This window comes from Calonectris borealis, chromosome 19 (genome assembly GCF_964195595.1).
Source record: "Calonectris borealis chromosome 19, bCalBor7.hap1.2, whole genome shotgun sequence".
NCBI classification, from domain to species: Eukaryota; Metazoa; Chordata; class Aves; order Procellariiformes; family Procellariidae; genus Calonectris; species Calonectris borealis.
The window spans coordinates 4314039-4342032 of record NC_134330.1 but is presented as its reverse complement, the minus strand read 5'-3'; the positions used below and the strand labels follow the sequence as shown (position 1 = coordinate 4342032).

Below are 27994 nucleotides of genomic sequence, written 5' to 3'. Positions count from 1 at the left end.
AGCCGGGAGGGTATGGGGGCTGCCACGGTCCCCAGGGGCTGGGGCAGCCCTGCTTCCCTCTCCGCAGCGCACCGGAGACGCAACGCAACAGGACAGCGACTCCTGACCCCACGTGGTGACCTTCCCCCCCTCCAGAGAGGTCTGGCGGGGACCGACCCTGCTTTGGCAGGGAGATGGGTGAACAGGCGCGGGGAGGTGGGCTTCGACCCAACTTCTGCTTTGCTCCCCCCGGGCATGGCGGGGCTTTGCTGGGGAAGGGGCGGGGGGCTGACCGCCCATGCTGGCAGCCGTGCGGCCGGGGCGGCGGGCTGGCCACAGCCCTCATTTCTCCGCTGCTGGGTACCGCTTTGTTGCTAGCTGGTGACATCACCCGAGAGCCCACCCCCTGCCTCTTATCCGTCTCTCCGTCTAGCTCACTTATTCACAGGCAGCGCTGGCAGGATCAGGGACTGTGCGAGAGCCAGAGCTGGCGGCAGCAGCATGTGTGCGGCGTCTGAGGCTCAGGGCGCGAGAACCACGTAAGGTGCCTGCCAGAGCCTCCCCCCTCGCCTGCCTCCGCTTCCCCTGGCAGAAACTTCACGGCTCCCTCGCGCTGAGTCCGGGCTTCTCCGGGGGAGCTTGGCGCCGACAGCCGCATGCATGACACTCCGAAAAGGAGAGAAAATGACCATAAGTATCCAGGAGCACATGGCTATTGACGTCTGCCCCGGCCCCATCAAACCCATCAAGCAGATCTCCGACTACTTCCCCCGCTTTCCCCGTGGGCTCCCCGCTGCCGTCGGCCGCAGCAGCACCCTGCGCTCTGCTGTCAGCCAGCCCTCCGTCAGCCCCGCCGAGGCCCCCCGCGAGGAGGACGAGGACGTGGACCAGCTTTTCGGGGCGTATGGCACAACACCCACCGAGCAGCCGGCCAAGTGCCAAGCACCTGAGGAGGTGGTGGACCCCGAGGGCTACGAGTCCGACGACTGCAGTGAGTTCCTAAGTTTCCACGGGAGTTTGCTGGGTGCTGAGGGCAAGGGTGGGTCTTAGGACTGGTCCCCATCCTACTGCCCGAGCCGTGCGTCCTTCCCGGCTGCCGGACACGCTGTCCGTCCCTGGGATTACATTGCAGCAGTGACAAGCCCTCTGCTCTAGCCAGGGAGGCTGTCACAGCACGGCTCCGGTGCTGCCCCTGGGTGGAGGGAGGCCCTGGGAGTGTCCCTGCTGCAGCCAGGCTGGCCGCTGAACCCAAACTAGGGAAGTCTCCCAAGAGCCACCAGTTGCTGTGCTTTGCCGTTGCGGTTGATGCACTTCTCTGCCTCGTCCCTGCTCGGCTCCTTGCCTCCGAAGGCTGCCAGCTGGGCTCAGACCCTTTGGTTAATCTGTCTCGGTGGTGCAGCCTGCTCCAGCCACCCTGCTGATTAGCTGGCGATACGCTCCAGCATCGCCCAGCTCCAGATGGGGGAGATTTGCTCGGAATGACATCCGCCCGGGAAATCTCTGCCCTCTCCCTCGGCAAACTCCGGCGTGTCATTCCTCACCCTCCAGCTGCAGACAGAGCCCTGCAGGAGACCAGGGGGGTCTTTTGAACAGAAGGCTTTGGTTCTGGTAGATGCAGGTGTTTGCAGTGAGGTTTAACCCCTCCCCACCCAAAACGTCCTTCCCACCCAGCTCGGTGGAGCTTGCAGGCTGCAAAGCAGCTGCTGTCTGGCTCTGCCAGCCGCGGTGGCTGGGATAGCGTTGCTTTCCTTGAGGTCGGTTAAAACCCAAGGTCTCGATTCAGCCCAGCCTTTAGGGGCCAGATTCTGCGAGGGGCTGAGCACAAAGTTTGAAGCCGGGAGATGCCGAGGAAGGGAGTCAGTGCTGCTGAGTGGTGCTGCGTGCTCGTCCTGGGGGCAGGGGGAGGCTGAGCTCCCACAACGCTGAGCTGTTTATGGCCCAGCGCCGGGCAGGCGGTGGCTTTCCCTGTGCAAAATGTCACAGCCCTGCCTCAGCATCGCTCCCTTGCTGCTGGATGCTGGGCTGCCCTGGGCTGCTATCAGCTATGCCAGACCCCGGAGCATGACCCCAGGGAAAGCTCCCCGAAGGGCTGTGCTTGCTGCAAGGCGGCACGGCCGCCCCTGTGCCCCCCTCTGCCTGCTGACCACCAGCCATGGCTCCAGGAGAGGCTGGGGCTCTGGGTTCAAGCCCCAAACTGATGCTCCCTCTCTCCCCATCCCGGTGTTGGGATCACGCTCTCTTTGGAGGTGAGAGCCGCTGCGCTCCCAGGGAGAACATCTCTGCTAAGCCGCGTTTGTCCCAGCCAGGCAGTTAACGGTGACTTTAACCGAATTTGGGTTATTTGCTGCTCTAATTATTAGATCATCCCAGCAGTAGAAATGGGAGCAATGGGGCTTCAGGGCCAGAAGTGTGTGCGGGAGCCAAAGTGCTTGGGGCCATGGGGCGCAGCGCTTTCACCGTGTGACTTGTGGGGAAATTGCCCAGGGCGCTGCCTTCTGCATTTAGCTCCGCCGGTGATGCTGGAAGCGGCTCGGCTCGGTGCCGGCGGCCGGCGGGTGTTTGTCTCACCCTGGCTGGTGTTAGGAATAGTGTTTCTTGCAGTGTAACAGGTGTCAGGCAAACTGCTGAGGCTGTTTTGCCAGATGTGGTGGGTTTTCTGCTGGCAAAGGCACACCGGTGCCAGGAGCAGAGCGGGGAGGTGGCACTGCTGGTGTCACGTCTCTGGGGACAGCACGAGATGGTCCCAGCTGCTCTCAGGGCACTGGCTGGCATAAATGTGCAGGATGAGACTGTCACTCCTCCATGTTTAGCAGCCAAGTTGCAAAGCCAGATGAGGGCTCGCTGGCCCCATTTCCCAGGCAGGGAGCTGGGAGGGGATTTGTGCAGCCCAACTCGAGCCATCGGCTGCGCTGGGGAGTGTCTTTCAGCTCCCCCAGGTCCCTGGCGGGTGATTCAGGGCTGCTGCATTAGTCACCTGCACTAAATTTCCCCTGGGGAACCTGTCTCCGCCTGTACAGCAGAACAATGTTGGGGGTTAGGTGGTGTCAGTTCCCTCCGGCAACACACAGGGTTCGGGGAGTTGACCGAGGTCTCTGGGGACGGTGCTGTCGGAGCCTGGGTGCAGCGCCCACGAGTCGAGGGCTTGGCGGGCAGGGGCGCGTCTTGCCTCGCTCCCCAGAGATGCTCCCAGCACAGCCCCCAGAGAGGTGCAAGGAGAGGGTTTTGCCACGGTAGGATCCACTGGGAGGAGGAGGAGAGAACGGCTCCTTCCCGTTTGTCCCACCTGCCTGCGGGTTTCCCTCCTCCAGCACCGAAGCGATGGTGCTGGCTGGCGGGGTGGGAGGAGTAGAGCTGCCCCTGCCTGGAGAAATGCAGCATTTCTCTGGGTTTCCCCTACACTTGTTCCTGCCCGGAGTTACTTCTCCAGCCTGGTGTTTCTGGCGTTCCAGCAGCACCAGCCTGATGGGTGACGGGGCCGCGTTGCTCAGTCACCGCAGCACTGCAGGGTGCCGTCGGGCAGGGGCTGGAGCGGAGCTGCCAGCCTCCCTGCCTGACCTCGGGCACCCCTGGCAGGGCTGCAGGGAGCGGTGCGGGGTGGGTCCTGCCTGCGCCCTGCTGCAGCTCGCCTGGGCTGGCTCCCTGCACCACCTTTCTTAATCCTTTGCCAAGTGGTGTTCCTGACCCCACCGGCGATCCTGGGAGGTGTCTGCGGAGCCATCAGGAGCTCCCCTCCTCCAGACGGCTTCTCCCTGGGATGTGGGCAGCCCCAGAGCAGGGCAGCCCTGGGAGAAGCATCAGCGTCTGCTCCCATCCAAGCAGGGCGGCCTGACACATTGGGTTGGCATCCACAGGGAGCAGGGACACGTGTGTGTGTGCGTGCGAGTGTTTGGTGCTTCGGAAAACCAAGAATCCCGGGGCTGCAGGAGGCAGGCGGGATCCCTCCAGAGATGGGCAGGGACCTGGCCGAGGTGCGGTGGAGTGGGAGGGGATGCACTGTCATGGGCAGATGGCACCAGTCACTGGGAGGCTGATGCAGAGGCTCGGGTTGATGGCTCTGGGGCTGAGGCCAGCGATTCGGGGCACCGCACTGCAGCCCTGCAGAGCTGGGGAGCGCAGCGCTCGGGGGAGCTGTGGAGGTGCCGAGGAAAACAAGTGTGGTCCCCACAGGGCAGCCGTAAGCAGCCTGTTGAATGCAGCGAGTGGCAGGGAGCAAGCAGGGCCGGGGAGCTGACAGAGCAGATAATGAGCGGAGATGTTGGGGCTGGCTCTGGGAGCACTGGGAATTGCGTGCAGTCAGCCCTTCCCATCAGACCTGCCAGCAGCGCTGCTGTGAGGATTTGCAGGGTCTTAGTTGGCATCCTCTGCCATCCCAGGGCCCTTGGGAGGCCCTTGGGAGAGGGACTTGTCACTGCCCTGTGCCTCCTCTGTCCCCACTCTGCAGGGACGCTCTGGGACCGGAGCCCAGGCTGTACAGAGCAGGACTCTTCTCACAGCGGGTTTGTCCCTGACGGAGCTGCTGAGGAGGGGGAATGAGGCAGGAGAGGTGGGGAAACGTGTGTTTGGTACAAACCCTGCAGAAGGGTGGGTTGGTTGGACCAGCGCTAGCATCTGCTGTGAGCTGAGAGGACCAGCAGGGATTTGGGAATGGGAAGGGGGGGGATTCATGCCTGCTACCTCGGGATACCCAGCTCTCACCTCATCTTTGGTTCCCTTGTGGTGCCCAGTGACAGCAACAGTGCCCTGGCCACCAGGGATGCTTCCCACCCAGTCAGGCGGATCACTGCCAGGAGAACTTGGTTCACAAGAAAAATAAGCAAATGCCAGCTAGGTGGCAATGTGCCACCTGTGAGGAGCTGGGTCTCACCTTCCATCTCTCCTGATTCCAAGCAAACCGTTGCCCCTCGAGTGGCTGCACTTTCCCCTCCGTAGCACCAGCATGAATTTGTACCTGACAGATTTTTGAAGGTCTTCTGAAATCTCTGCGCAAGCAGCGCTGAGGTAGAAATGTGGCCCCTCTGAGGGAGCGCTGTCGTGGCTGCTCTCGCCAGAGGACAGCACTGGACGGAGTGGCCATCCTTCCTCTGTAACGTGCGAGCAAGTTTCTAGCCCTTGAAGAAATGCTCCGTTCCCGTGAGCCGCTGCTTGGCTTCGGAGCAAGGCTGTGGCCGGCGCTGGAATTTCCTCCCTCCTCTGTATGTGTTTGGCTCTGGATTTTCAGATGGGGACGCAGCCTGAGAGCAGGGGGTTGCAGCAGGAGCTGCCATCTCTGGAAGAGTTGCCCGCGTACTGTTCCTGCCAGTGCTCCAGGGCTGTTTATATATGTACAAACCCAGCCAATTCTATAGCATGCCCAGCTTTATTCATGGGAGGAGCAGGCTCGTGAGCTCCTGAGCTGCAGCAGCATAAAAACAACTTCTCCAAACTACAGCTGAGAGGCCTGTCCGGGTGCATGGCTGCTGATGATGCCTGCTGCAAGCAACGCCACGGAAGTTATTTAGGAAGACTCTTATTTTGAGCAAAGAAGATAATTAGGCAGGCAAAGCCATCATGCAGATATTAATTACTGGCTGCTTAAAGACGTAAGGAAGAATGAAGGTCTTAAGGGCTGCAGGGTTTGCAAGTCACCTGGCAAATGCTTTTGGCCAGACAGGAGGAGGCAGGAGAGACGACGAGGGGAAATGTGCATTGAAACGATGAGGATATTTACTTCTGAAACGCAGCTCTTTAGCATATGCTGCCACTGCTATTTATAACCTTTGAATTGTCTTTTCAATCCAGATAAGGCCAAAAGAAGTTTCTTTTTACTCAGGAAACTAAATAAACCACCGCTGATTTCAGCAGAGCCTGGAGCATGGTTTTGCCAACCGTACCATGATCGGAGTTGCCTATACCAAGGAAACCTATGTAGGTACCGGGCGGTGTCAGACCCGAGGTTTAAGGGCATCGGGGAGCTTGTAGCCCTCCCAAGGGAGATGCGGGGTGTTAACCAAGCAGACTTTGGATTACCTCCTGTCTGGTTTCCTGCAGGGATACCCGGGTACCGGGAAGGCGCTGGCGTGGAGGGAGCTCTTGTCCTCTCCTGCTGGCCGCCCTGTTGGTGGTCCAGGTGGAGCTGTGCATCGGGTGCTTCTGGTCCTCCAAGGAGCCAAGGAGCCTTCAGCCCCTGGAGATGCTCGTTCCCAGGGGGTGGCCATGGCTGGGAACACCCTGAAGTGCTGGAGATAAATGTGGGGCGCCTGGCGGGGCCAATACACGAGGGCAAGCAGGGTCTGTCCGGGCATCCCTCCAACAGTGATGGAGGGAGCATATAGCCCATGGCCTCCAGCGTCTCTGCTAACGATGGAGCCGCGTGGCTGCTGTTAATGAGGAGTCCTCTTTCTGCCTGGCTCCCTCCCTCCCCAGCAGCCTGCCCAGCCCTTCACCTTCCCCTGGTCCCGGTGTGCAGGAGGGGAGATGGTGCCTGGCTGGAGGAGGGAGGCTCCCTGTCCCGTGGTGGCTCTGCTGCCCTCATCCCTTCACCAACACCCTTCGCTCCAACGCGCTCAAGCCCAAGGGGTTCCCAGATCTTTCATCTTTGTATTTAACACTGAAGGCAATTTTGGGGGGTTGTTAATTGCAGTACTGTATTTCATTAAAGGGAGAGAGAGGGAGAGATTTGAAGGCCATCTCTAAATTGAAATTGCTGGAAGTCTAATTGCTGCTGACATCAGGGACCATTTAGTGCTGTAAAACATAATTGCATCTCTGAACTGTTCTGAGCAGATAAGTGTTCCTCTGAACACTCCTCCTGGAGAAGACAGAAGAGCTGATGAGCATCCATCAACCAGTCTCACGAAGAAGCAGCTCCCTGCTCCAGAGCTTGCCAGGGACTGGCACTGTGTCTCTGAAATGAAGAGATATTAATTGCCATAGATTTTAAGTGAAAAACCCATGACGAGGCAGGGAACAGTTGCAAGAAAGAAGAGTTGTGCTTGTTCCTCACTCCTGGTCCTGTTGAACCAGGTTCAACCACATCCATGGAGCTCCCAAGGAAGGAAGTTCTCCTGCCTGTATGCTGGATCCAGTCTCTGCTGGGTTTTTGTGTAAGACTGGGAATGTCCTGCCCTGCCTGCAGCAACGGACCAGAGTCCCACGATGCTGCCAACCGGCACCACGTGGTCCAGGTGCCGATGGGAATGTCTGTGTCCCAGCATGGTGTGCTGCCCCTGGGACATGTCCCAAAACCTTCCACAGGACACCTTTTTCATGGAGTAACTCATGGTGATGCTGACTTTCAGAAGTGTCCTGTTTCCACCTGCCTTCGCCACCTTCCCCGGCTGATGCTGAAACCTGCAGCGATGCCTGTGGCTGTAGGTTCGTGCCAGTCAGTGCTACCATCAGACCTGGGGGCTTACAGCCATCAGGGTCTGCAGCGCCTTGACTCAGCACCTTGCAGGATCCATCCCTGACAAACCGTGCACCTTTTCTCCGCGGAAGCACGAGTCACAAGTGGTGGCCCTGAGCAGGTCTGTGCCGCTGAGCTGGGACAAGGCACTGCCACAGCCGAGGAGGCAGGAGTGCACACAGTCACCCACCAAAATGATCTTCAACAGCTCTGCTTGGAAACGGCAAGAAATAATTTCCTTTCCTCCTGAGGAGTCATTTACCGACGTTTTACATGGGGCTGTAAGTGCACAGAATTACTTGCTGCCTTTCAGGACCTTCAAAATTATCTCCATTGCAGAGGAAAATTAAAGCAATGGAAGAATAGAGACCTATCTTTTTATAGTGCATTAAAAAATACCCAGTCTGAAGGTTACTGAACCTGTGCTTTCTGTAAGGGAGAGCTAATCCAGACAATCCCCAGCAGTCTTTTTACTGCTCCACTCTGATCTCCCTGGCACAAAATCCATGAGCAGATTATCTTGGGAGCAGCAATGCTGATAAGCAGAGGGACTTAAGGCTTTTGGACTCCTTTTTAATTAGTTCTGTAGTGGGTTTTTTTGTGCACACCTGAATTTCTCCTAGCGTAGAGCCTTGCTGGGCTTTCTAATGGCAGTCGCGCTGTGAAAACTTCCCTGACTTTGGAAGGTAAGGAGCCCACTCAGTCATCGCTTCCTTTCTCTGCGGGCTTTGCCGAAGCTTGTGGGTCTGTTCTGCAAGCGTCGGAGCCTCCTCCGTGTCTTGAGCATCTCTTGGGCTGAGAAACTCTTCTCCTTGGGGTGTCCTAGGCCACCAAGGGGGCGGATCTGCCGCCCTGCGTGGGCCAGGCGAGGGCACGTAGCCTGCAAGGACAGAGGCTGGATAAGGAAGCAGAGCACAGATTTATCACCGCGTTTTGTCTTTCATCCCGCAGGTATAAATAGCAGCTACTTCAGCCTCCCCATCACCCTGGGCACTGATGGGAAATGTCAGCAATAAGCAATTTCTGCCGACTCCACCAACAAGGGCGGTAGCGGCCTCTGCCAGGATGCCGTGCTGCCCGCGGGCGCCAGGCGCGTTAGCTGTATCCCACGGCTAAGCCCGGAGATGCATCTGCCAGTTATGCTGGCCTCTAATAATTTTGTGGCCCACTGAATTAATCAAAATGCCCAAAGGTCAGTGGGAGAAGAAGCTGCATTCCTATGCAAGTCAGATTTATCTTCGTTTTTAGAGCCTGTGTTAAATGCCAGACCCTGGCTAGCATCTTCCCATCAATCTCTCCCAATTCATGGAGAGGAGAGAGGGTCAGAACCTGCTAATGAGTTCAGCTCTCCTAATGGTTATTTTGTCATTGGAGCAGAATAATTGTAATAATAATGATACATCCTGCCTGCTGTCTGAAGAGCAAAAGCTGCCTTTGTAATGCCTGACAAAGACATTTATTTATATTTTTTTATTTGCAGGCTGTGTGATTAGAGGGCAGCGTTCAGAATAGCCCAGTCGAGTTAAATAAGTCTGGTAACAGCGCTTTGAGTCTAATTGCTGCCCTTTTCTTTTTTAGGCACTCGCTCCCCTAATTAAGAGCACAATCAAGTTGCATCTCAGCTGTGAGGATGGGTGGGAGGAGGAAAGCAATCAAAGAAGGGCGATTCGGCCGCTTTGCGGAGGGCCCTGTTCGGAGCAGGATGCGTCCGTGGGTGGCCACTGCAGCCTGGAGGCTTTGGACCCAGTCCTGCTGGCTGGAGACGGCGGGTCTCCCACAGCCAGAGCTGGATGTGTTGCCAGCGGTTTTGCAGGAGGGGTGAGAGCGGTGAGACCCATGCCGGTGTTTTGGTGTTGGCTTGTCTGGCTGCTCGCTCGGCGTGCTACCCGCTCCGAGAGCGCAGGGCTGGCTCTCCAGCTGGGCTGCGGTCTCCTGGGGGTTCACATGGAGCTGTTGTGGTCTGCAGGGCGGCTCCCACCTCTGGATTCAGCTGGAGGTCTCCTGCTATCTCCTGGGGCCCCTGAGCAGCCCTGGGGCCAGCCTGCCTGGGAGCGGCCAGGCGGGGACGCAGGCAGCTTGAGCGCCAGCCTTGTCTCTGCCTTCACTGCTGTGCTGGATCCGCCGCCCGGCAGCGCATCCCCAGGAGGTAACAGAGACAGCGTGGCTGCGACCACGCCACAGGCTCCTGCGGGAGATATGTCCTCAGCATCCGCCGCCCCGCTGGGTCCTGGCTCTGGCGGCAGCGCTCACCCTCGGCTCCGTAGCGGCACCTTAGCTGCCAACCCCCAAGCTAGCCTGATCCCTTTTGTCATCTCCATACGGCCGTGTTTTTAAGCAATTAGCACAACATGCTCTGCTGATGTTTCCACATTCCTCTGCCGAAGGCAGACCCTTCCTTGGGAATCGAGATTCACCATCAACAAAAAAAAACCCTGCATAGAGGAAAACCTCTCCAGGGCTGGAGGAGAGCTGGGGGCAGAGCCTGGCAGGGCTGGGGGGAGCCCGTCCATGCCCTCCTGCCTGCTTGCATCTCCGAGATGAATGGGAACTGCTCAAGGTTTGCTCATGGACCGCCAGCGCTGGGGAGCAGGACCTGCTGCTGTGTGACGGTGCGTTTGGGTTTTGCCCATCTTGCTGGAGCGGGGCTCCCCGCTGCCCTCGTCCCTGGGGCAGGTTGTGGCGCTGAGGGGACAGGAGGCTTTGTCAGCATTTCCTGGCTGAAGTCTGCTTTCACGCCAAGCTTTTAATTTGTTTTATAAATTGCCAAATCCAGCAGGCTAAGCCGCGGGCCCCCTTCTGTGATAAAAATAAAATAACAGCTTGAACTTGGGAGGGCCGAGCGGCAGGGCTGGCAGGAAGCGGCTGATTAAAGGGCAGGTGGAAATGATGAGGCTCCGAAACCGGAGGCTTCATCTTCCGCTCTCGAACAAAAACGCAGATTTGTCGAGTTTTGCTGACTTGGTTTTTGCCCGCGTGCCGTGGATCCTCCTGCTACAGCCACCCCAGCGTGGCGGGCTGCGCCGGGCCCCCAGGCTGCTGCTCTGACGCTGCCGTACGCGGCCATGAGCTCCCCATCACCGAGCACGGGCAGGGGGCAGCCAGCCACCAGTGCACTGGTAACTGCTGCGCTTCCCTCCGCCTTGCGTGATGTGGAGCGGGTTTGGCCAGTAATTGCTCTGGAAGTGCCCGTTTGGGCCAAACCCAGAGATGATGCACAAGGTGTTGCAGGTGTGGCCTCACCCTGTATCACTTTGATCTTCTCTGAGCCCTGGCAGGTAAACCCCACTGATTCATGGCTTACCTAAACCGATAGCTAATGTGCCATGAAATTACTCCAGAACAAGGCGGGGTACATTATTCTGACAGAAATCTCTCTGAATATTTGCTCTGCTTTGAAGGCAAGATATTTGCTCAGAGCAATGATTTTTATTTGCTAGCAGGCAAACCTGTAGCTTGCTTGCATTTGGGCTGGAAGATCGCTGTGAAATTGCAGTAGGAAGGTTTCAGTCCCCTGAATATCTGCTGCTTCCCGGGGCGCCTTGCAGAGGCTATTTACATTAGAAAAAAGCACCTTATTTCCTGCCATAAAGTTTGTCTAACTTACCTCCCAGGCAGCGAACCCTGCTTTGATATTAAGCAAAATTGTTCTGATTTTTATTTGGGATTTTTTTTCCCCGCTCTGAACCTGCATGCACGGCAGGAAGGTGCAGTTACCTTGGAAACGGGTGGGATGCTGCGTGGCGGCAGGGCAGCACTCGGGCAGACCCCTTTCGGGAAGGTGGGCATGGAAAAGTGCGGGTTGTGGGGTCCAGAGCCGCCCTGGAAGTTCAAGGCTGGTGGCAGGCGAAGCTGTGCTGGGGGAGATGCTGCTCCGTATCCGGGCTTTGGTGTGCGAATCGGGTCTGGGAGCCTTGGAGAAGGTTAAATCATGTTTCGGGAAAGCCTGTCTTTTTAAGGCTTTTCCTCTGCTTTGGATTAGCATGACGTGCTCAGATTGTCCAAAGGGAAAGAATTTCTCAAATCAAATGTGTGCTAATCAATGTTTGCCACTGAGGCTCTTCTGTTCTGGTCTCCTGCCCCTTCCCGGTGGTCCTCTCTCAGGAGCTTCCCTGTTGCTGCTGTTCCTGGGTTGCGGATGCCGTAAGGGAACGCTGCTCTGATTAAAAGCTGTTGGTGTTTTTCATTTTAACCATAAAAGTATTTCCATTCTCACTGGGTTTAATTTACAGTTTGCAGCCAGATTGGAGCTGGGAAGGGATCCCATTGGTGGCTCATTTGTTTGAAGGTGTCAGTATACAAATACGCATTCTGGGAATGCCAGCAGCGCTGGAGAGGGGGAGATGCGCTGACAGCGGGTCTCGGCTGTGTCCCAGCTGTGCCAGGATCTTCCTGGAGAAGAACCTTCAGCTCCTGGGGGACGGGAAGCTGCTGACTGCGGTGGGGCTGCTGGTAGATGGGGGTGACCTGTGTGACAGCCCACGGAGGCAAAGCCTCTGCGCTGGCCGCAGTGCCTAGGCAAGCCGCAGCCGTTCATCCCTCTCGCTCCTCTCCCAGGGCTGTGCCAGCCCCACCGGCCAAATGTCGGGATGGCCACCAGCCTCCCAGCATGAAGCCATGTTTTGTAACAGGGCTCACGGGAGGTTGCTTTATGTTTTATAATGCCTGCAGCCATTTCTCAAGCATCTTCATCCACTCCTTTTGTGCTTAGAGGGAGAAAACGCAATGTTTGCTGGACTCCACAGGTTAATAGCATCTTTTGTCTTTTGCAGCCACACTGGGGACGCTGGATTTCAGCTTGCTCTATGATCAAGAAAACAATGCTCTCCACTGCACGATCAATAAAGCCAAGGTACGTCTCGGCACCGGGCACGCGAAAAGCGAGGACCGAATATGCCTGGAGCTGGCCACCTTTGTCCTGCGCTATGGGGCCACCAGAGCCCTGCCAAAACCATGAGGCCACCCGGGCGTCACGGCTGTGCCAAGCAAATGCAGCAGTGAGGGCAGGACGTGGGGACGGCTGGCCGTCCCCCCGTCCCCAGGTTGCGCCGGGGGCTCTGGTGTCCCCGACATCATCCCAACGCCCAGTGTTTCTGCCTTCTCCTTCCGCTCCGTCCTGCCTTTCAGGGCATTTCCAGTGGGACAGAGGCAGGTGCTCATCCTTGTGACGAGATGGTTGCAGCTATTGACGCTTTTTAGAAAAGCACCCAACCCGATGTTGTTATTTACTTGACGCTGTGACCGGCTGTCAGTTTATAAATGGCTCTTTTAAATGCTGCTAATCATTGCCACAAAGTGCTCTGCCTCAGCGCCTTTGCTGTCTGTGTGATTGAAGCAATTAGGGGTTTTTTGCCCATTTTGGAGCAGAAACAGATAACTGAGGTCCTGATTCTGCCTCCGGGCCCGTGGAAGGTGCTCCCGGGCGCTGCTCGGCTCCTCTCTGCTTCACTCGGCACAAGGTCCGGAGCAGTGAGGGCTCCAGGTCAACACAGCTGGTCCCTAACAGTGGTTGGTTGGTGGAAGAAGAATTAAGTCCTTTCAGATTTTGGGAAGGGGTGGAAGGTTTTTAAGGAAGACAGGAGAAACCACAGGAGAATGAGCTGTGAGCTGACCCCCGAGATTTGCCTTCATAGGATGCTCCTCTCCCCTCCAGCTGCAGCTGGTTTATATGCAGCCCCTAGCCCACCCCAGAGCCTGCTGCACTGGGTGCTGAGCCCGCACGTCCCTGCCCTCTCCCTGTCTGAAATAGGACCTTGGGCACGAAAGCTTGGCTTTGGGCGTGAGCGTGGAGGCATCTGCCCCAGCAGACCTGGAGCTGCTCCTGGCCAAGGGGTGAGTGCAGCACCCACGGCTCGCTGGGCAGGGCTGCCAGGGCAGGGATGAGGCAGTGATGAGGCAGCCAGCGGGTTTTGCTTCCCTCCCTGCCACCCCCCTGCCTGTCACCCGTGAATTCATCGGCAGCCTCTGGGTCAGGTTTCCCTCGGTGTGCTCGGGAGCGGTGCCAAGGAGGAGATTTCTAATTGGGTTTGCAATGGGTGGAAGATAGGGAGGAAAGAGACCTGCAAGCGGCAAGTGATAGATCTAACAGCAGCGAGAGCAAAGGCAGGGCTGATGAAGGAGAGTCCTGGTCCCTGCCATGCCCACCCTGCTGTACGGGAATAGTGCTTGCTGACCCCATCCCACGGGGCTGGGGGCACCACGCGGTGCCGGCATCACCCCTGCTCACGGGGTGGGCAGAGCCCCCTTCGTCGCTCTGACATTCAAGCGTTCAAGTCCTGTTCATTTCCATTCTGCTCTCATTCTCCCATTTTTCTCTTTTATTTACATTGCCATCTGCTCGCTCTCATTTCATCTCTCGCCTGGGGAAAGCTGCCAAAATTTGACTACAAAAAGGTAAGGGCCAGGACCCCGGCTGCCATCGGTGGAAGCCGGCGTTAGCTGTGTAGACATTAGAAGTAGTGCTGTAGAGGAGGCGATGCGGTGGCTGGGGAGCGCCAGGGCCACACGCACGAGCCACAGCACAGTGCCGGGATGTGCGTTGTCCTTGGATCTGGGCTGGGGCTGGCCTGGCCGGTGTCTTGGGTATGATGTCTCAGGCCCCCAAGGGAGGTGCCCTCCGGACGTGTCCTACCTCCAGCAGCCTTTAAACCTGGGCTATTTCAGCCATGCGGGAAGCGTTTTTCTTTCTCCCTACGATAAAGCCCCCAAACAACCCTCTCTCTCCCTTTTGATCTTTTTGCTTCTTTCTGTTTATTGAAATATCCAGCACTTTTACATCTGCTGATGACCCTCCCAAGTCCCGTTATCGGCTCCTGGAGAGTGGGAAGGGGGTTAGTGGGCTCTTGGAGGCACCAGTGGTGGGTTAAATCCAATCAGTCGTGTTCCACCACCATTTTTCTGCTCTGCAGCCATCAGCCGCTCTATTTGTGAAGGAGGTCGGGATAACTGCTCCATGCTGGGGGATTTGCCCTAGTGCCGGGTGCCTGGGGACATCTGAGGTGTTTCTTGGTGTACGTTCACAGCAGGATCTGTGAGATGCTTCCAGACCCTCAGGTCAAGCCCATATCCCAGGTTTGGGTGGAGCTGGCGTAGGGAATGGAAGGAGGTTTGCTTTGTTGCGGGAGGTATGGGTGTGGAAGCTGGTAGCCGCGGGACTATTCCCAGGCTGTCTGCTTACATCAGGAACAAGGCACTTGGTGCCTCAGTTTCCCTAATAGCACATAGATCTGCCCTGCCATTGGGCACTTGGTGCCAACAGATGGATATCTGGAAGCTGATTTTGGAAGGCAGTGAGTGCCTGGCATCTCCACAGGCTCTAGCCAGGGAAGCGAGGGTCCCACTTCCTCCTGGAGACGAACGGATTGAGTGCAGGGCTGCTGTTAGTCCACATGTGGACTGGAGCAGGGCTGCAGTGCTGTGGCCAGCGTTCCTGCCGCCTCTCCCTGGCCGGCAGAAAGCTCAGGGCCCTGTGCAGGCAGCAGCAGGCAGGCTGCCAGCGACACCTCGCACTAATGGCTTTTGGTCTTGGCAGCAGCCCTGCCCATACCCTGCCTTTCACGCTTCAGGCGCAGCTGAATTCAGGCACGTTGCAGCTCGGCTTGGATAGATGGGAGAATAAATCAGGGCGGTGTGGGAGCCCGTTTCTGGACTGCGGGAGCAGCCGTGTGGCGGGCTGGCAGGAGGGCTCTCCCCTTGCTGCCGTGCGTGAGCGCCACGCGCTCTCCCGGGGTTATATCGGTCCGTACCATCATGTCTAAACGGATGGGCTGCCCCCGGGCTGCACTGGGCATCACCCCCTCTTGTAAAATGTGATAGAAAATGATACGATTAACACGCAGGCGCCGGGGTCTGTGCCCTGGCATGCTGTGCCGTGGCTTGGGTGAGGGTCTCATCTTCTGCACAGTCCTACAAAGCCCAACCTGCTGCATGGAGCGAGATAATGATCTGCTATAGGGGGGTCTATAAGGGTGTGAGACAGCGCAGACACTGTGGGGCTGTGCTATCCTGTAGCTCCGTTGGTCTCCTGCCTTTGTGAGGAAGATACCCTGGGCGAGCCCCGGGTGGCTGCGCAGGCAGCGGTGCAGGCAGCTCCCTGGCCCCCGGCAGCCCACGCGGGGCAGACGCTGCCCATCCGAGCGTACCTGGGCTGCTCGCCCTGCGCCGCTGGCTGCAGCCGCAGCTAGAAAACACCCAGGAGTTTCCACCCTGCCGAGCATTTGGATGCTCCCCCACGTCCAACCGTAGCCGAGTGCTGGAGGTCTGCACTGAGCATTACTTGTGGATTTACTCATAAATATTTATCACTGCAGGGAAATTCCCGTCTCGAAGCTGTGTCCTCTGGGCTGGCAGGGTGGAAGCACAGAATTTACCCCATTTCGGAATCGGACGCCTTAGCCCAGGAAGAGGTGTCCAGGCTGGTTTTTGGGCAGCAGGAAGCCTGCTCAGCGGGCAGGCAGCTCACCGTGGGGCAAATGATGGAACGAATCTGTCTCCTGTGATTTCTGTATGCCTCTAGCGTGGCGCTAATCGGCAGCCCGATTAGCCTGACTCGTAATTAAATCCTATTGATTAGCTAAATGTCACTGGCATGGAGAGCAGCTGGCAGCGGCTAGGATGCAGCGGGGCTGTTGGTCTCCATAGGATTACAGCAGGGATTTTGGGGTTGGGTAGAGGAAGGGAAAAGATGAAACTCGGTCTCGGCTCCATCGCCCGTGCCGTGATGCACAGCACTGTAAATTGGTCCCAGCAGGAGAACCAGTTGGAGCTGGGGCTGCACTGGCTGAAGGCAATGGGAGACTCTGCCCCCATGAATGAGCCCTGTGGTTCTCCTTTGCCTCTTGGCTCTCTCGGAGCCGCTTTAGGCTGGAGGTCCCTCCACGGAGGGGAAGCAATGGTGCTGGTCACCTTGTGGGTCCCTGGGAGGGGTGAGCTCCCACAGGAGCAGCTTTGCAGGGCAGAGCCATCGGGGCTGCTCTCATATTAAACTCAGCCCTGTGCCAAACTTGTATCGAGTGACATGGGAGGGAGGTAGATATGACATTAGGAGCCATTTTCCAGGCTCCTGTCACTCTGTCTTCCATAGCACATCTGTTAAAAAAGCCTTTAATAGCCTCCTCAGAAGGTAATTTAATTGAACTGAATTGATGGGTGAATTACAGAGCTGCCTGTCTTTCTCCATCCATTTTCAGGGGAATTTGCTTGCTTGCCTCCGATTTCATTTGCTGCGCAGCACGGGGCAGGTGGGGCACCTCTGCCGCGGGAGGCGGTGGAGGCCCTTTGCTTTGCTCAGCTGCGAGCAGTTTGTGTGCCCAGCCAGCCTGGGGACCAGCCCAGCCCTGTGCTGCCCTTTCTGCCCGTGGAGCCGCGGCCGATACCAGCACCTTCCTCCTGCCTGCTGCCTTCCTCTTCTGCTGGGCCAGGGACATCACCCGAGAGGCACTGCAATTAAAGCAGAGCTGTTTAGCCTCCATTCGCTGCTGATATTTTTGGCTCCGCTTTAGAAGCAAAATCCTCTTTGCTGGGCACCATTTGGTCTCCCTTGTCCTGGGGCAGCGCGCTCGTCTCCGAAGCAGAGCCCTCACCAAGGTCAGGAGCAGCTCGGACCCTCAACCGAGTGGTGCAAATCAGGGACGGGTGGGACGGGGGCATCCCGAGGGGCTGCCTTGGTGCTGTGGGCTAAGCCGGGTGTGTTATTTCATACATGTAAAGTATGGAAGCAATTTACCCCAGCATTTCCCTTTTTGATTTGCCCAAACCAGGCCTTCATGATTACATTTTCATTGCACGCAGCCTTTTCACCAGCAGCCCGTACGAATGCTTTCCTGCCAGGTGGATCTCTGGCAGCTGCACACACTCATTAATCCCGGACACCGAATATTTTGCTCATCATGCAAAGGGCGTGATGAGTCTTTAGCATCACCCAGCCTGGTTTCCATGCTCAAGTTGGAGCTGGGATTGGATGGGTGCCTCTGCAGAGAAACCCTCCTCTGATCCAGGCAGAGGATTGCCTTCAGACAGCCTAGAAATAACTCCTGCAGGGATCCTGCAGCCAGGCTGGAAATAATCCAAGGACTTTCATGGTGTAGCCATTATGATTTCCACTTAGGACCGGTAAAAATTAGGCTCCATTTTTTGTGCTCCTGTGTTGCTTCCCTACCCAGTGGAGTTTGTTTCCATGCGGTCTGTGCAGTTACGGCTTCGGGCTGGCTTTGCCCATCACCCTTGGATAATCTTCAGCCCGCTGGTTGTTTAGAAGAAGAGCAGGTTTGTTTCCTCCCTCTGCCCAAAGCAGGATCAATTCCAGAGCATCTCTATAACAAACATGATCCATGTTATTCTTTAAGAGCTGCAAGGGTCTCGTAGAAAATCCATCAGGAATGGCCGCAGCGAGTGTTTCCTTGATTCTGTGCTCCGGTACCCCCAGATTTCCCTGCAAACACCGCGGCAGTCGGCTGGTGACAGCCTCCCGCTGGCCTGAAAGCTGTTCTTCCTTCAGCTGTCCCTTAATAACGAAGAGTAGGTAGGTGCTATCACACCCTCTGGGAGCGCTTAAAAGTAGCACCACAACAGCAGAGGTGTATGTTTGCTCGTAAGCAATTATTAAATGACAAAACCCTGTAATTTTAAACCTTGAAAATCACTGTGCTGATTTACTTAACCCCCGAATTAATTGCGATCAGGGTGTCAGAGTCAGCTGCTGGAAGAGTGGAGAGGTGCTTTGTGGCCGATGCCAAGTGCAGATGAGAAGCTTTCCCGCGGCCCCTCCTCGGCACAAACCGCAGACGACATTTGAACGCTGAGAGTGTGCTCGACTTTTGCTGCACGGCCCGGATCCTGCACCAACCATACTCTCCTCCTTCCCCAATCCTGGGGAAACTGCAATTATTCCATGGACTGACGACATCCCAGGGAAACGGGCATCAGTAGATGGGCTCAGCGAAGCCACCCTGCCTGCCCAGCGTCTCGCCGATGTCCTAACGCCTGCTTTCTGCTGTTTCCTCTCCAGGGCCTGAAACCGATGGACCATAATGGTTTGGCCGATCCGTACGTCAAATTGCACTTGCTTCCCGGAGCCAGTAAGGTGAGACGCCTTTCGCTTCTCCTTCCCTTCCTGGGACTGCGCCTTTCCCTTTGAAATTAGCCCTGGAAGGTTCCCCGGGGAGAAGCTCTTCACCAGGGGCTGCTGGTTGCTGCAGCCAGACCTCGAGACTCCTGCCCGGCTCTCACTCAGGCGAGCAGGAGAGAGTGGCAGCAGGAGGTAAGAACTGGGGCTAAAAACATCCTTGCAGGGGTAGCAAGTGCCTCTCCGATAAACCACTGCCCGGGAGCTGGGTGCCAGCCCTGACTCCTTGCCCTTGGGAGCAGGGGCTGCAAACGCTGCGCTCAAGAAGCTTCCGTAAGCCACCGAGTGAAATGACCTGGAGCTATAAACAAACCGACTCCTTTTTTTTTTCATTTTTCTTTTGCATTTAAAACCCCTCAGATCATAATAAAGCACAGTATAAATCGTAAGGGAAATATTTCCATCTACTTAGGTTCAGCGCTTGCTGGAGAGAAGAGTAATTAAAGATATTGATGTGTAGTGAGAGCTTGGTGTAACTGATGGGGATGTTGAATTTAAATGCTAAATGTATGTGTTATGAATATTAATTGCATTCTTATTTTACACTAAAGGAAAGACCTTTTTGGGGGAGGTATATTTACTTGTTACGGTTCAGTTGAATTAATTCATAATGTTCAGGGCGGTAGAGGGAGTTTTTAACCACATTTCAAGTTCCGCTGGAAATAGGAGAGCCAGGAGCGCTTTCATCAGCGATATTATCTGTCATTTCCATGTTTTGCAAATGCATTGATTAGCATTTCTGCTGGAGGTGATGGAGACCAGAGAGGCGGGAGGGAAGCTCTGAGCCGAGGGTAGCGCAGGAGCTGCAGACTCTAGAAGCCCAGAGCAGCTGCGGGGGGACGCTCTCCTTGCCCCCGCGGCCCTCCGCCTCTGTGGTTTCTCTGGCTCTGTGCCCTGTTTCCAAACAGCCCTGCCCGAACCTGCTCTGGGAGAGGTGAGCAGGTGTGGGGGGGTCGCACGTCTGTCCTGGGGTGGGTGTTTCTGCGCAGTCGTTCCGGCAGCAGGACGGTCCCCAGATCCCTCGGGTGTTTCTGCCCCAGTCCTGGGCTCTCAGGCAGCTGCAGCAGAGCCCAGGCCAGAGCCGTGGGAAGCAGGGTGGGATTCGGTCGCCTCATGCAGAGGTCTGCACATGAGCTGGTTACTGACTGTTAAGTCATTCCAAATGGGAGAAAAAGGCGCTCCCAGAGCTCAGTTCCTCTCATTTAATTCGGGCCCCTTGCCCAGGGCAGCGTTAGCTGCTGGGTGATGCCCATCACGTTACCCTCTTGGCTAAATCCACTTTCCTTCCTGGCCCCCCAAGCCCCAGGATCAGGCCCCAGCGGGTCTGAGCAGGCAGTGGATGCCATCAGGGCGCTTTCACCCCCCACCTGCCTCTCCGATACATATCTCGCTGCTCGGGCTGGAGCCTGGCGTGGTGGCCACAATATCACTGAGGAAGGAGATAAAATAGGTGTGGGGTGAAACCTGGCATGACAAAGTGCCTCGTTTGAAGCAACTTTACAAAGTAGGGAAGGATTTAAGGCAAACAAGTTATTAAATCAGCGGCGATGGCAGACCATAAATGAGAGCAGACTCCTTCGGTTTGCATCGCTCTGCTGTCGCCCCCGGACATGCCTCCAGGCACGCAGGGATCAGCTCAGCGAGGCTGGCTGCCCGTGCACAGCCCGGCCGGCGGCTTCTCCTCCTGCGCTGCAAATAAACTCCTGCCTGAGTGACAGGGAAAGCGATTGGTGTTGCAGGGCTTTAGGTGCTGCTGCTAATTGAGTCCCCTGCCCCTGCATCCCAGTCGGCTCATGGAGCATCCTGCCTTTCCCCGGGGGTATCCTCCTGCTAACCTGGTGCTTGGCGTTTCGCAGCTCCTCGCCCAGCCTCCGTCAGTGCCCAACCAGCCTCCACAGCGCCCGGGTTTCTTTCAGAGGCAGAAATGGCTTTGGGAAGCTAAATGAAAGCACAGCAAAATACAGAGGCTTTCTCTATCTCCAAGAGATCAAACCCAGGGCAAGCAGCTGCTTTGCACAAAAGCATTTGGGGGCGAGATGCTGCGCTGTGGTCCCTCGATGGCAGCTCCTCCGGCTAGTGGCCATGTCTAGTCCATCTGGAAGTGTGTTTGGGGGCTTTTGGTGGGGAAAGGAGGTGCCAACAAGGTGACCCCTCTAGCTTAGATGCAAGCACAAGCTCTTTTCTTCACCCCGTGCTTCACATCCCACTCGCCTCTAGCACAGGGCTGGTGAAGCAACGATGGGGAATGTAGCAGCTTCCCATAAAGATGCACAAGACAACTTTGAAGTATTGATTTCATGAGAGTTCCTTACGCCGAGTGGTGGCTGAGGCAGGGATTGAACTTTCTGACTTTACACCTAATTAGAGGGAAAATTGCTGCTCTTTCAGGCTGTCCCAGGCTGGGGCGTTGATGGAGAAGCCTCGTCTGAAGCCTGCAGCCCTTTGCTTCTGCTCTCCCTCTGTCCCCAGCCTCCCGCTCAAAATGCGTATCAAGGAAGTTATTTTGAGTCAGGCAGGAACGGGAGCTGTGCTGGGAGCAGGAATGCAAATAAACAGCCAGAACAGCAAATTGGTATTTTTTAATGAACCTGAAGAGACATTTTTTTTCCCCCTCTCTGTCTCTCCGGCTGCATAAATGAGATCCCCGACCTCTCACTGCGCTCTGCCAAGGTTCCCATTTTGCTGGCTGTTCCCAGCACGCGGGATGTGGGGTGGATTGCTTTGCAAAGGAGCGAGTTACTGTGTCTCTGCCCCTCTGGTTATCGGTCGGAGTGGATTTGGGCCACCCCATTGAGAACTGTCCGGGTTATGGCGCTGGTGCAGAAGGACGACAGCACCGATTGCCCCTTCATCTCCAAACTGTGCTTCCTTTTCTCCCCCTCCCTGCCCACCGGTGCATTCGGCTGACTGCCGTCTCCTTTGCTTTTCCAGGCGAATAAGCTGAGAACCAAAACGCTGCGCAACACGCTGAACCCCACCTGGAACGAGACGCTCACCTACTATGGCATCACCGACGAGGACATGATCCGCAAGACCCTACGGTAGGGCCCTGGAGGGGTGAGCAGGGTGCTGAGCCCAGCACCGGAGGGGAGATGCATGTCCCTTCCCATCCCCGTGGGGCCACCCCAGGCATCCCTCCCCATCCCAGTGACGACTTCCCGGGGACCCCCACACCCCAGCCCCACAGGACGATCCCAGCAGTGGCTCGCAGCGGAGCAAGGCAGAGTTATTACCCACCAAAACCTATAACGTGTGCATGCCCTGCACACATCCATCACCCCTGCGGTGACCGATGCTTGATTTACAGGAAGCCTGGGCTGGAATAGCTGGTGAGCAGCGTGGTCCTGCGTTGTCATTAACTTCATAACTCACTCACTGGGCTCCTGCCTGCAGAAGTGCTGTTATTTGGTTTTAACTTCTTCGTGCCCAGCTCTCACGGGCACACGTTGAGGCTTTGCAGTCATGTCTTGCTCCGAAAATGTCCCTGGGAAAGCTCTGGGCCCCTTTCAAGGCTGATTTTTTTGAAAGAAAGCTGGAGGCATCCGTGAATTATTGTCAAACTAAATGGAGAGCGTTTGTATGTATTATTCTATTCTCTCGGTTTGGTTCAGTGTCTGCGCATTCAGTGTCTCCTGGCAGCATCTCCCAGGGGCAGGGGGATGTTGCGTGGGGCTGGAGGTGGGCAGAGGCAGCGTGGTGGGGCTGTGCGAGCTTGGAAGTGCTGTTTTGTGGGGGGCAGACCCCTGCAAATGCAAAGGTTTTCATGTCTTGGCCATTGTCCCACCTGGGTGAGGGCAGGGGGAGACCCAGAGCCTGGGGACGGATGCTGCTCAGGGAGGGTGCTGGGTGGCCTCCACCGCTCCATCACCTCTCTGATCTGCGACCGCTGCACAGGCGGATTTGCTGTAAGATCTGCTGTCAAACAAAGGAGGATTTTGCATTCTGCTCCAAGGACTTGGGGCTTTGTCAGCTCCGTGGCTGGAATCCGACCTTCCTTATTTGCAGGTACCCTGGGAGTTTATTATTTTCCCCCATGATGAGAGCGCAAAACTGCCTTATAAAAGGGCCTGCTCAGAGGTGAATTTGTCTGCAGGTGAATATGCACCTGTTGTCTGCAATGTGCATAGAGATGAGAAATTTAGCGCCGCGGATTATTATTTCACATGGAAAATATTAGTCGTGCTGAAAGTGCTGCAGGCTTGTTGGGCTGGGAAGCCTCGTTTATTATTATTATTGGTGGGTATTTTATTTTTTCACTTCAGGCTTTGAAGTTTTCAGCCTCTTCAAGCACAGAAATCGATTTGTAGAGAGACGTTCAGCTGAATTGTTTGCTGAAATGCACCAGGGAGCAGAAGGGCTTGACCCCCCACCTTTTCGGTAGCTGTTTCTCCCTGGGGAGGGGCTGTGTTCGCCCACTCCCGGGAGGCAGCAGGGAGGCGTGGGATGCTCCATGGCAGGGGGGACACGCAGAAACGTGTGCATGAGCTGGGCTGGATTTGCCCTCCTTCCCACAGAAATCCCTCGTTAGCACGTCCCCGCTCCTGCCCGCCAGCTTGGGCGCTGTGGGTGCTTTGCAGGGAGCCAGGCGTGGCTGTGGGCTCCCGCAGGGCGCAGCACACGGGGCGTCTTGTGCCCTCTCCAAAGCTAAACGCCATGCAGGAATCCCTGTACCCCACTTGCAGGACCCTGGGGTGATGCACAGGGACCCCTCACTCCGCAGGGGGACGTGGCTGAGCGGAGACAGCGTTTCTGTCTTGGGAGCTCCACGCGGAGCTCAGGAGGTTGCTGGCAAGGTCGGTTACAGCCAATTACCCAAAGCAGCTTCAAAGGGCGCCTTTCCAGGGAGGCGAGGGAAGCCTCGGGCTCGCCTGCGGTGCGGCTGCCCTGTGTGAGTTTCCAGCCGAGCGCTCTGCGGGGAGCAAAACTCCCTGCGAAGCCTCATCTGCTCATGCAGGGGCAGCGTCCCCGGGGTTTGGCATCTCCTCGTGCCGTCAGTCGTCCATCTCACGCCTTCGCGCCCATCGGAGCTGCCTCTTTGCAGGGAGGTTCCCGGGCTCTCCAGCACTCTGCGCAAAGACCGCACTTTGCAGCTGAGGTTTCCTTGCCGGCAGCCGACCCCAGTGAATTAGGTGATAATTAAGGATGAAAATCTTCTCCGCGTGGAGAGGAATATCCAAGCGCAATTCTGACTCATCGGCATTTGCAGCGAGCCGAGGGGGGTTTGCTGGAGCCCCACGATGACATTGCCACAAGGGCGGCTGGTGACCGGGGGCCACGCGAATCCCCACCTCGCCTCCAAGCATAGTGCAGGGGTCTGGCACTGCATCCGGATGGAGCGGGCTCCATCCTGCCGGATTTAGCACAGTCCGGTCCCTGCCGGCAGCGCGGCGGTACGGGAGCCCGCAGCCCCAGCACCCCAGCACTAATGACGCTCAAGGTTTGGGCACCTCAGCAGTACCCGTCCCCGTGTGCCGGCGGGCAGGACCAGCCTTTTCCTGCGTGGGGCAGAAAGGGGAATCGCAGCCTCGGTGTTACCATGGCAATCGGCGTGCCAAAGATGTCCTAAAAGCCGGCGAACTCTGGGCTGGCTGTTATGTTTTTTTAGAGGGGCTCAGGTGGCTCCGCCGTCTCCCTGGGAAGGTTGTGCGAGCAGAAAAGTGGAGAAGTTTGTGAAGTGGAGCTTGCTGTAGGGCTGGGGCTTGTGGTTTTGATTTTGCCTGGAAACAACTCCGGAGAAGAATTAAAGGAACAAACTTTTGCGTGGAGGTTTCCCAGCTGGCACCTCTGCCGGGGGGCTGTCCCTGTCGTGTGGGCCGTCTCCTCCCCTGGCTGTGGTGGGTCTTCCCGGGGGGGTTTCAGCCTCTTCTCTTGTGTGGACCCAAAAAAATTTTCTAGTCAGGACTCTGATACCTGTAAAAAATGTCCCACGTGTAGATGGTTGTGTAAAGGTTCAAATGAAATAATGTTTCTTAGTTCCATCTCCAAAACCAGCGTACTGGAGGGTGGGTGCTGGGACACCCTCGGTGGCCCTGTGTCCTTCCCTGTGCTCGGTGCTTCTTCCCGTGCCGAGCTTTGGCCGCCGGCACAAATGGCCGTCACGGTGGCAGGGCCCAGCCTGCCCATGGGCGCTGGGCTTGTGCTCAGCTGCTCTGCCCAACGGGTTTGGCAGAATTTCAGGTGGGAACTCAAACTCTCGCCTATGGCCCAGGGAATTCCTCTGCTAAAACAAAGCTTCTGAGCACCGTCGCTCCATTTCTTTTCTTGCCTGGGGGAGCCAGAGCCTAAAATTCAAGTGTTCTTCATTTTCTTTAAGAGCAATTCCCCAGCACCCTTTTTTTTTTCTCCATCTTCGCGGTTGAAGATATTGGCAAAGGAGATTTTATTTACCCTGAGGCAGGTTTAGATGAGATGAGACTTCTTGCAAACCAGCCACAAGGTAGAAAAATCCATCTTTTATTTCAATTCCTTGCTTGGATTTTCTTCTTTTCAAACACTGGATATTTAATCAAGTAGAAGGATGCAAGGCTGGGAAATGTTGCACCTCCTCGTTTAGATACCCGCTGAATTTTGTCCTTGCTGCCCAGCTGGGGAGGGATCTTTGGTTTATATGAGAAGGGATGGATGGGCTGGGGTCCCTGGCAGTGGGGGCTCACCAAGGATTTTTTTATTTTGGTGTGGGTTGAGCTGTTTTTCCTCTATGAGCCTCTCCATACCACCAGTGGCAAAGGCCCTTCAGCCTCCTGGTGCCGCTTCCCGCAGGAAGCATCTCCCACGCCGTGTATCGTCTTGCCTTCGGTGCTTTGCTTTGTCCGCCCGTCATCTTGGCAAAATATCTCCGTCTCCACCAAGAAAAGCTGACTTCAAAGCTCACAGACGCTGGCTTTCCTTGCGCTAATCAGGCAAGGCTCCTGCAAGGCAGCTGTTGGTAGTTTAAAGAGCATGAGTGATGCTCCCCTTGGTCTGGAGGTGATCATTCCCTGGGTGCCTCCTTGGTGCTGAGGCTCACAGAGGGGCAGGGAACGCGATTGCAAAGTCTCTTTAATGTAAAAATAACGGCGGAGATCAAAGCTGCCGCCAGCCTTTGCCTCCCTGCTGCCTGGAGAGCGTGTGATGCAGTGGAAAAGCTGGAAAAGCACCTAAAAATCCCACCTGGGCTCTTGGTGGGACGTGTCCAGCATGGGTTGGTGGTACGGTGTTGGCACGGGACGCTCTGCCGGTGCCTGCAGCCCTCCTGGGGGCACGAGTGGCGTTCACCTCGTCGCAGGGGCCGGAGTAGGGCCATCCTCTGCCTCCTGGAGGGCGGAGTAACGGATCCCCTCTTGCCCGAGCCCCCCTGCCCCACACTGTGCCCCGACAGGCTGCCCCTCATCCCCGTGCGGCTTCGTCCGAGCTGGTCGAGTGACTTTGCTGCGTCAGACCCAAGCCCCGGGAGCGGTTGGGGTTCACCTCCCCAAGCAGGGCCACCCCCAAGGGAGAAGGAGAGGTGAAGGCAGCCCAGCTAATTGCGCTGGCAAGCAGGATTTTGTTAATGAATCAACCCCCTCAAAAAACACCAGATACTTCAGATTTCACGAAACGCAGCGGGTGGGAGGATCTTGAAAGGTCTCATCCATTCATGGAATTAAATATCCTTGAGTCTAGCCCAAGGCTTAATAGCAATGAAACCACCCACCATCCTGAGAGAAGGCAAGTTCAGAGCCGCTCGAAAGGCGCTGGACTCGGAGGGCCGGGATGGCTGGGCTTGGGAGCCGGTTCCCTGCCAGCACCAGGGGTAAATCCCACCCTGCAGTCCCCGCTCCTGGTCCCCGTTGCTCCCCATCTGCAGTCTGAGCACTGCCGTGCCGCAGCAGCTTGGCCGCGGTCTCCGGTGGTGGGAAGCCGGGGTGCATGACGGGGGGAGGCAGAGAAATGCTGCAGGGGAAATTGGAATAGGCAGGATACAATCTCCTACATTTAAATAATACATGTAATATGCAATAAATAGATTGTATTCATAATAAATATCAGAGCTGGCCAGATATTGGATACAATTATTCATATCCAGATATATTGGCGAAGTGATGCATTATTCATATGATACTCAGCTAGCCCACGAATGCCAGGAATTCTTTGTTTAATCATGTGTTTGACAAACATCATGAGTCATTAAATATATTATTCAGAAAATAGTATTTGATCAGGTCTAATAGGCATACTGCAGACACTTCGAGATTTGGGGTCCGAAATTGCTTTACTCCAGAAGCGCTGGATGAGGTTTGCTCTGGAACTGCAGGCACACTCATCATTTCATCTAACTTTTACTGTGGTTTCTGTGCTCAGACTTTGCGGCATTTTGCGATGGAGCCCAGCACTGAATTCTCCTTTTGGTTTTAGGAGAGCTGGACAGTCCCAGGACGCTGCCTTTTTCTATTTTCGCTCCTTGCTAGGCGCTGCCTGTCCTTAAGCCAAGCGGGCATCACCTGCGCGTCTGCTCCTCCATCGAGAGCCTCCCAAGTTGCTATAGGGACCATAAGGGATTTAGATACAGGAGCTGCGTCTTCAGGCCCCGCTGCCTACTACGTGCATGTGGAAAAGGGTCCTCGTTGACCCCCGTTCTCCCCTTTCCACGATGGGAAAGAGGCCGGAGGAACGCGTCTGCGAGCAGAAGTCGTGAGTCAGCGGAGTGGGGTTGCTTGAGCTGCGCGGTGAGTCAGGGCTGTAACCCAGGAGCCCGGGCTGAGTAGGAGGCAGAATAAGTTTAATGAGCAGTGATTGTTCACTTGCTGCTTAGTTTTCTTCCAAGGTGGTTTTCACAGCCCTTAACTTAAAGATCAGGACCCCTCAGTGGAGGTTGTCAAATCAAAAGCTGAGCTCAAGAGATTGGGTTTAATAAAGAGACGAGGGAGGGGTGACGTTCGAGTTAAAGGGCTCAGGATGGCAGGTGAACGTGGCTGCCAGAGGCATCTCTTGCTGTTTGTCATGGAGCTGATTTTCTAACCCAAGGCATAAAAATTCCATCACATCGATTTCTTGTAATAAAATTCAAGCCGGTGTAATTGCATTACGCCTGTTTCCAAAGGGAGGGCTGGGGCCAGAGCTGCCTGCTCATCTGACTCACGCTCGCTGCCTTCGCTTATGGGGCCGGTGCCCTGCCAGCCTGCCCGAGTTAAAAATACCGTCCCGGTGAAGGTGAACCGCAGGCAGCCAGAGGGGCTGGGGCTCGGGGGCTGGGTCCGAGGGACTGGGAGGGCTGACACAAAACTGCGTCTGAACCACCTCTGGTCATCACACACATCACGCACAAAATGTGGGGACCCACCTGAGGTGGGAGCAAGGGGCTTCCTGTGTCCCCATGGGCCGTGAAACGGGGCTCGGTGGGGCTCTGCAGCCTCTCCCAGTGTGACACTGGAGATGCTCTCCCTGCCACCACCACTGACGTTTTCCAGCCGTTTCCTTCCTGGGCGTCTGCCCATCCCGGGTGGTTCTAGGGCTTCACGGCAAGTAGGACATTGCATTCGGTATCTTCTTGTGCT

The 27994-nt window shown here is 56.3% G+C and overlaps 1 protein-coding gene across 2 annotated transcripts in view; it reads left to right on the top strand.

Annotated features, from left to right (window-relative positions):
* Positions 1-27994, top strand: part of DOC2B (double C2 domain beta) — a 51970-nt gene that overhangs the window by 14904 nt on the left and 9072 nt on the right. The window contains exons 4-7 of one of the 2 annotated variants that reach the window (XM_075168499.1): positions 572-970; positions 12133-12212; positions 18366-18440; positions 21414-21523. In XM_075168499.1, coding sequence (XP_075024600.1) covers positions 572-970; positions 12133-12212; positions 18366-18440; positions 21414-21523 — 664 coding nt within the window. Of the gene's footprint in view, positions 1-412; positions 971-12132; positions 12213-18365; positions 18441-21413; positions 21524-27994 lie in introns of both variants that reach the window. The other variant, XM_075168500.1, reaches the window with a different exon arrangement.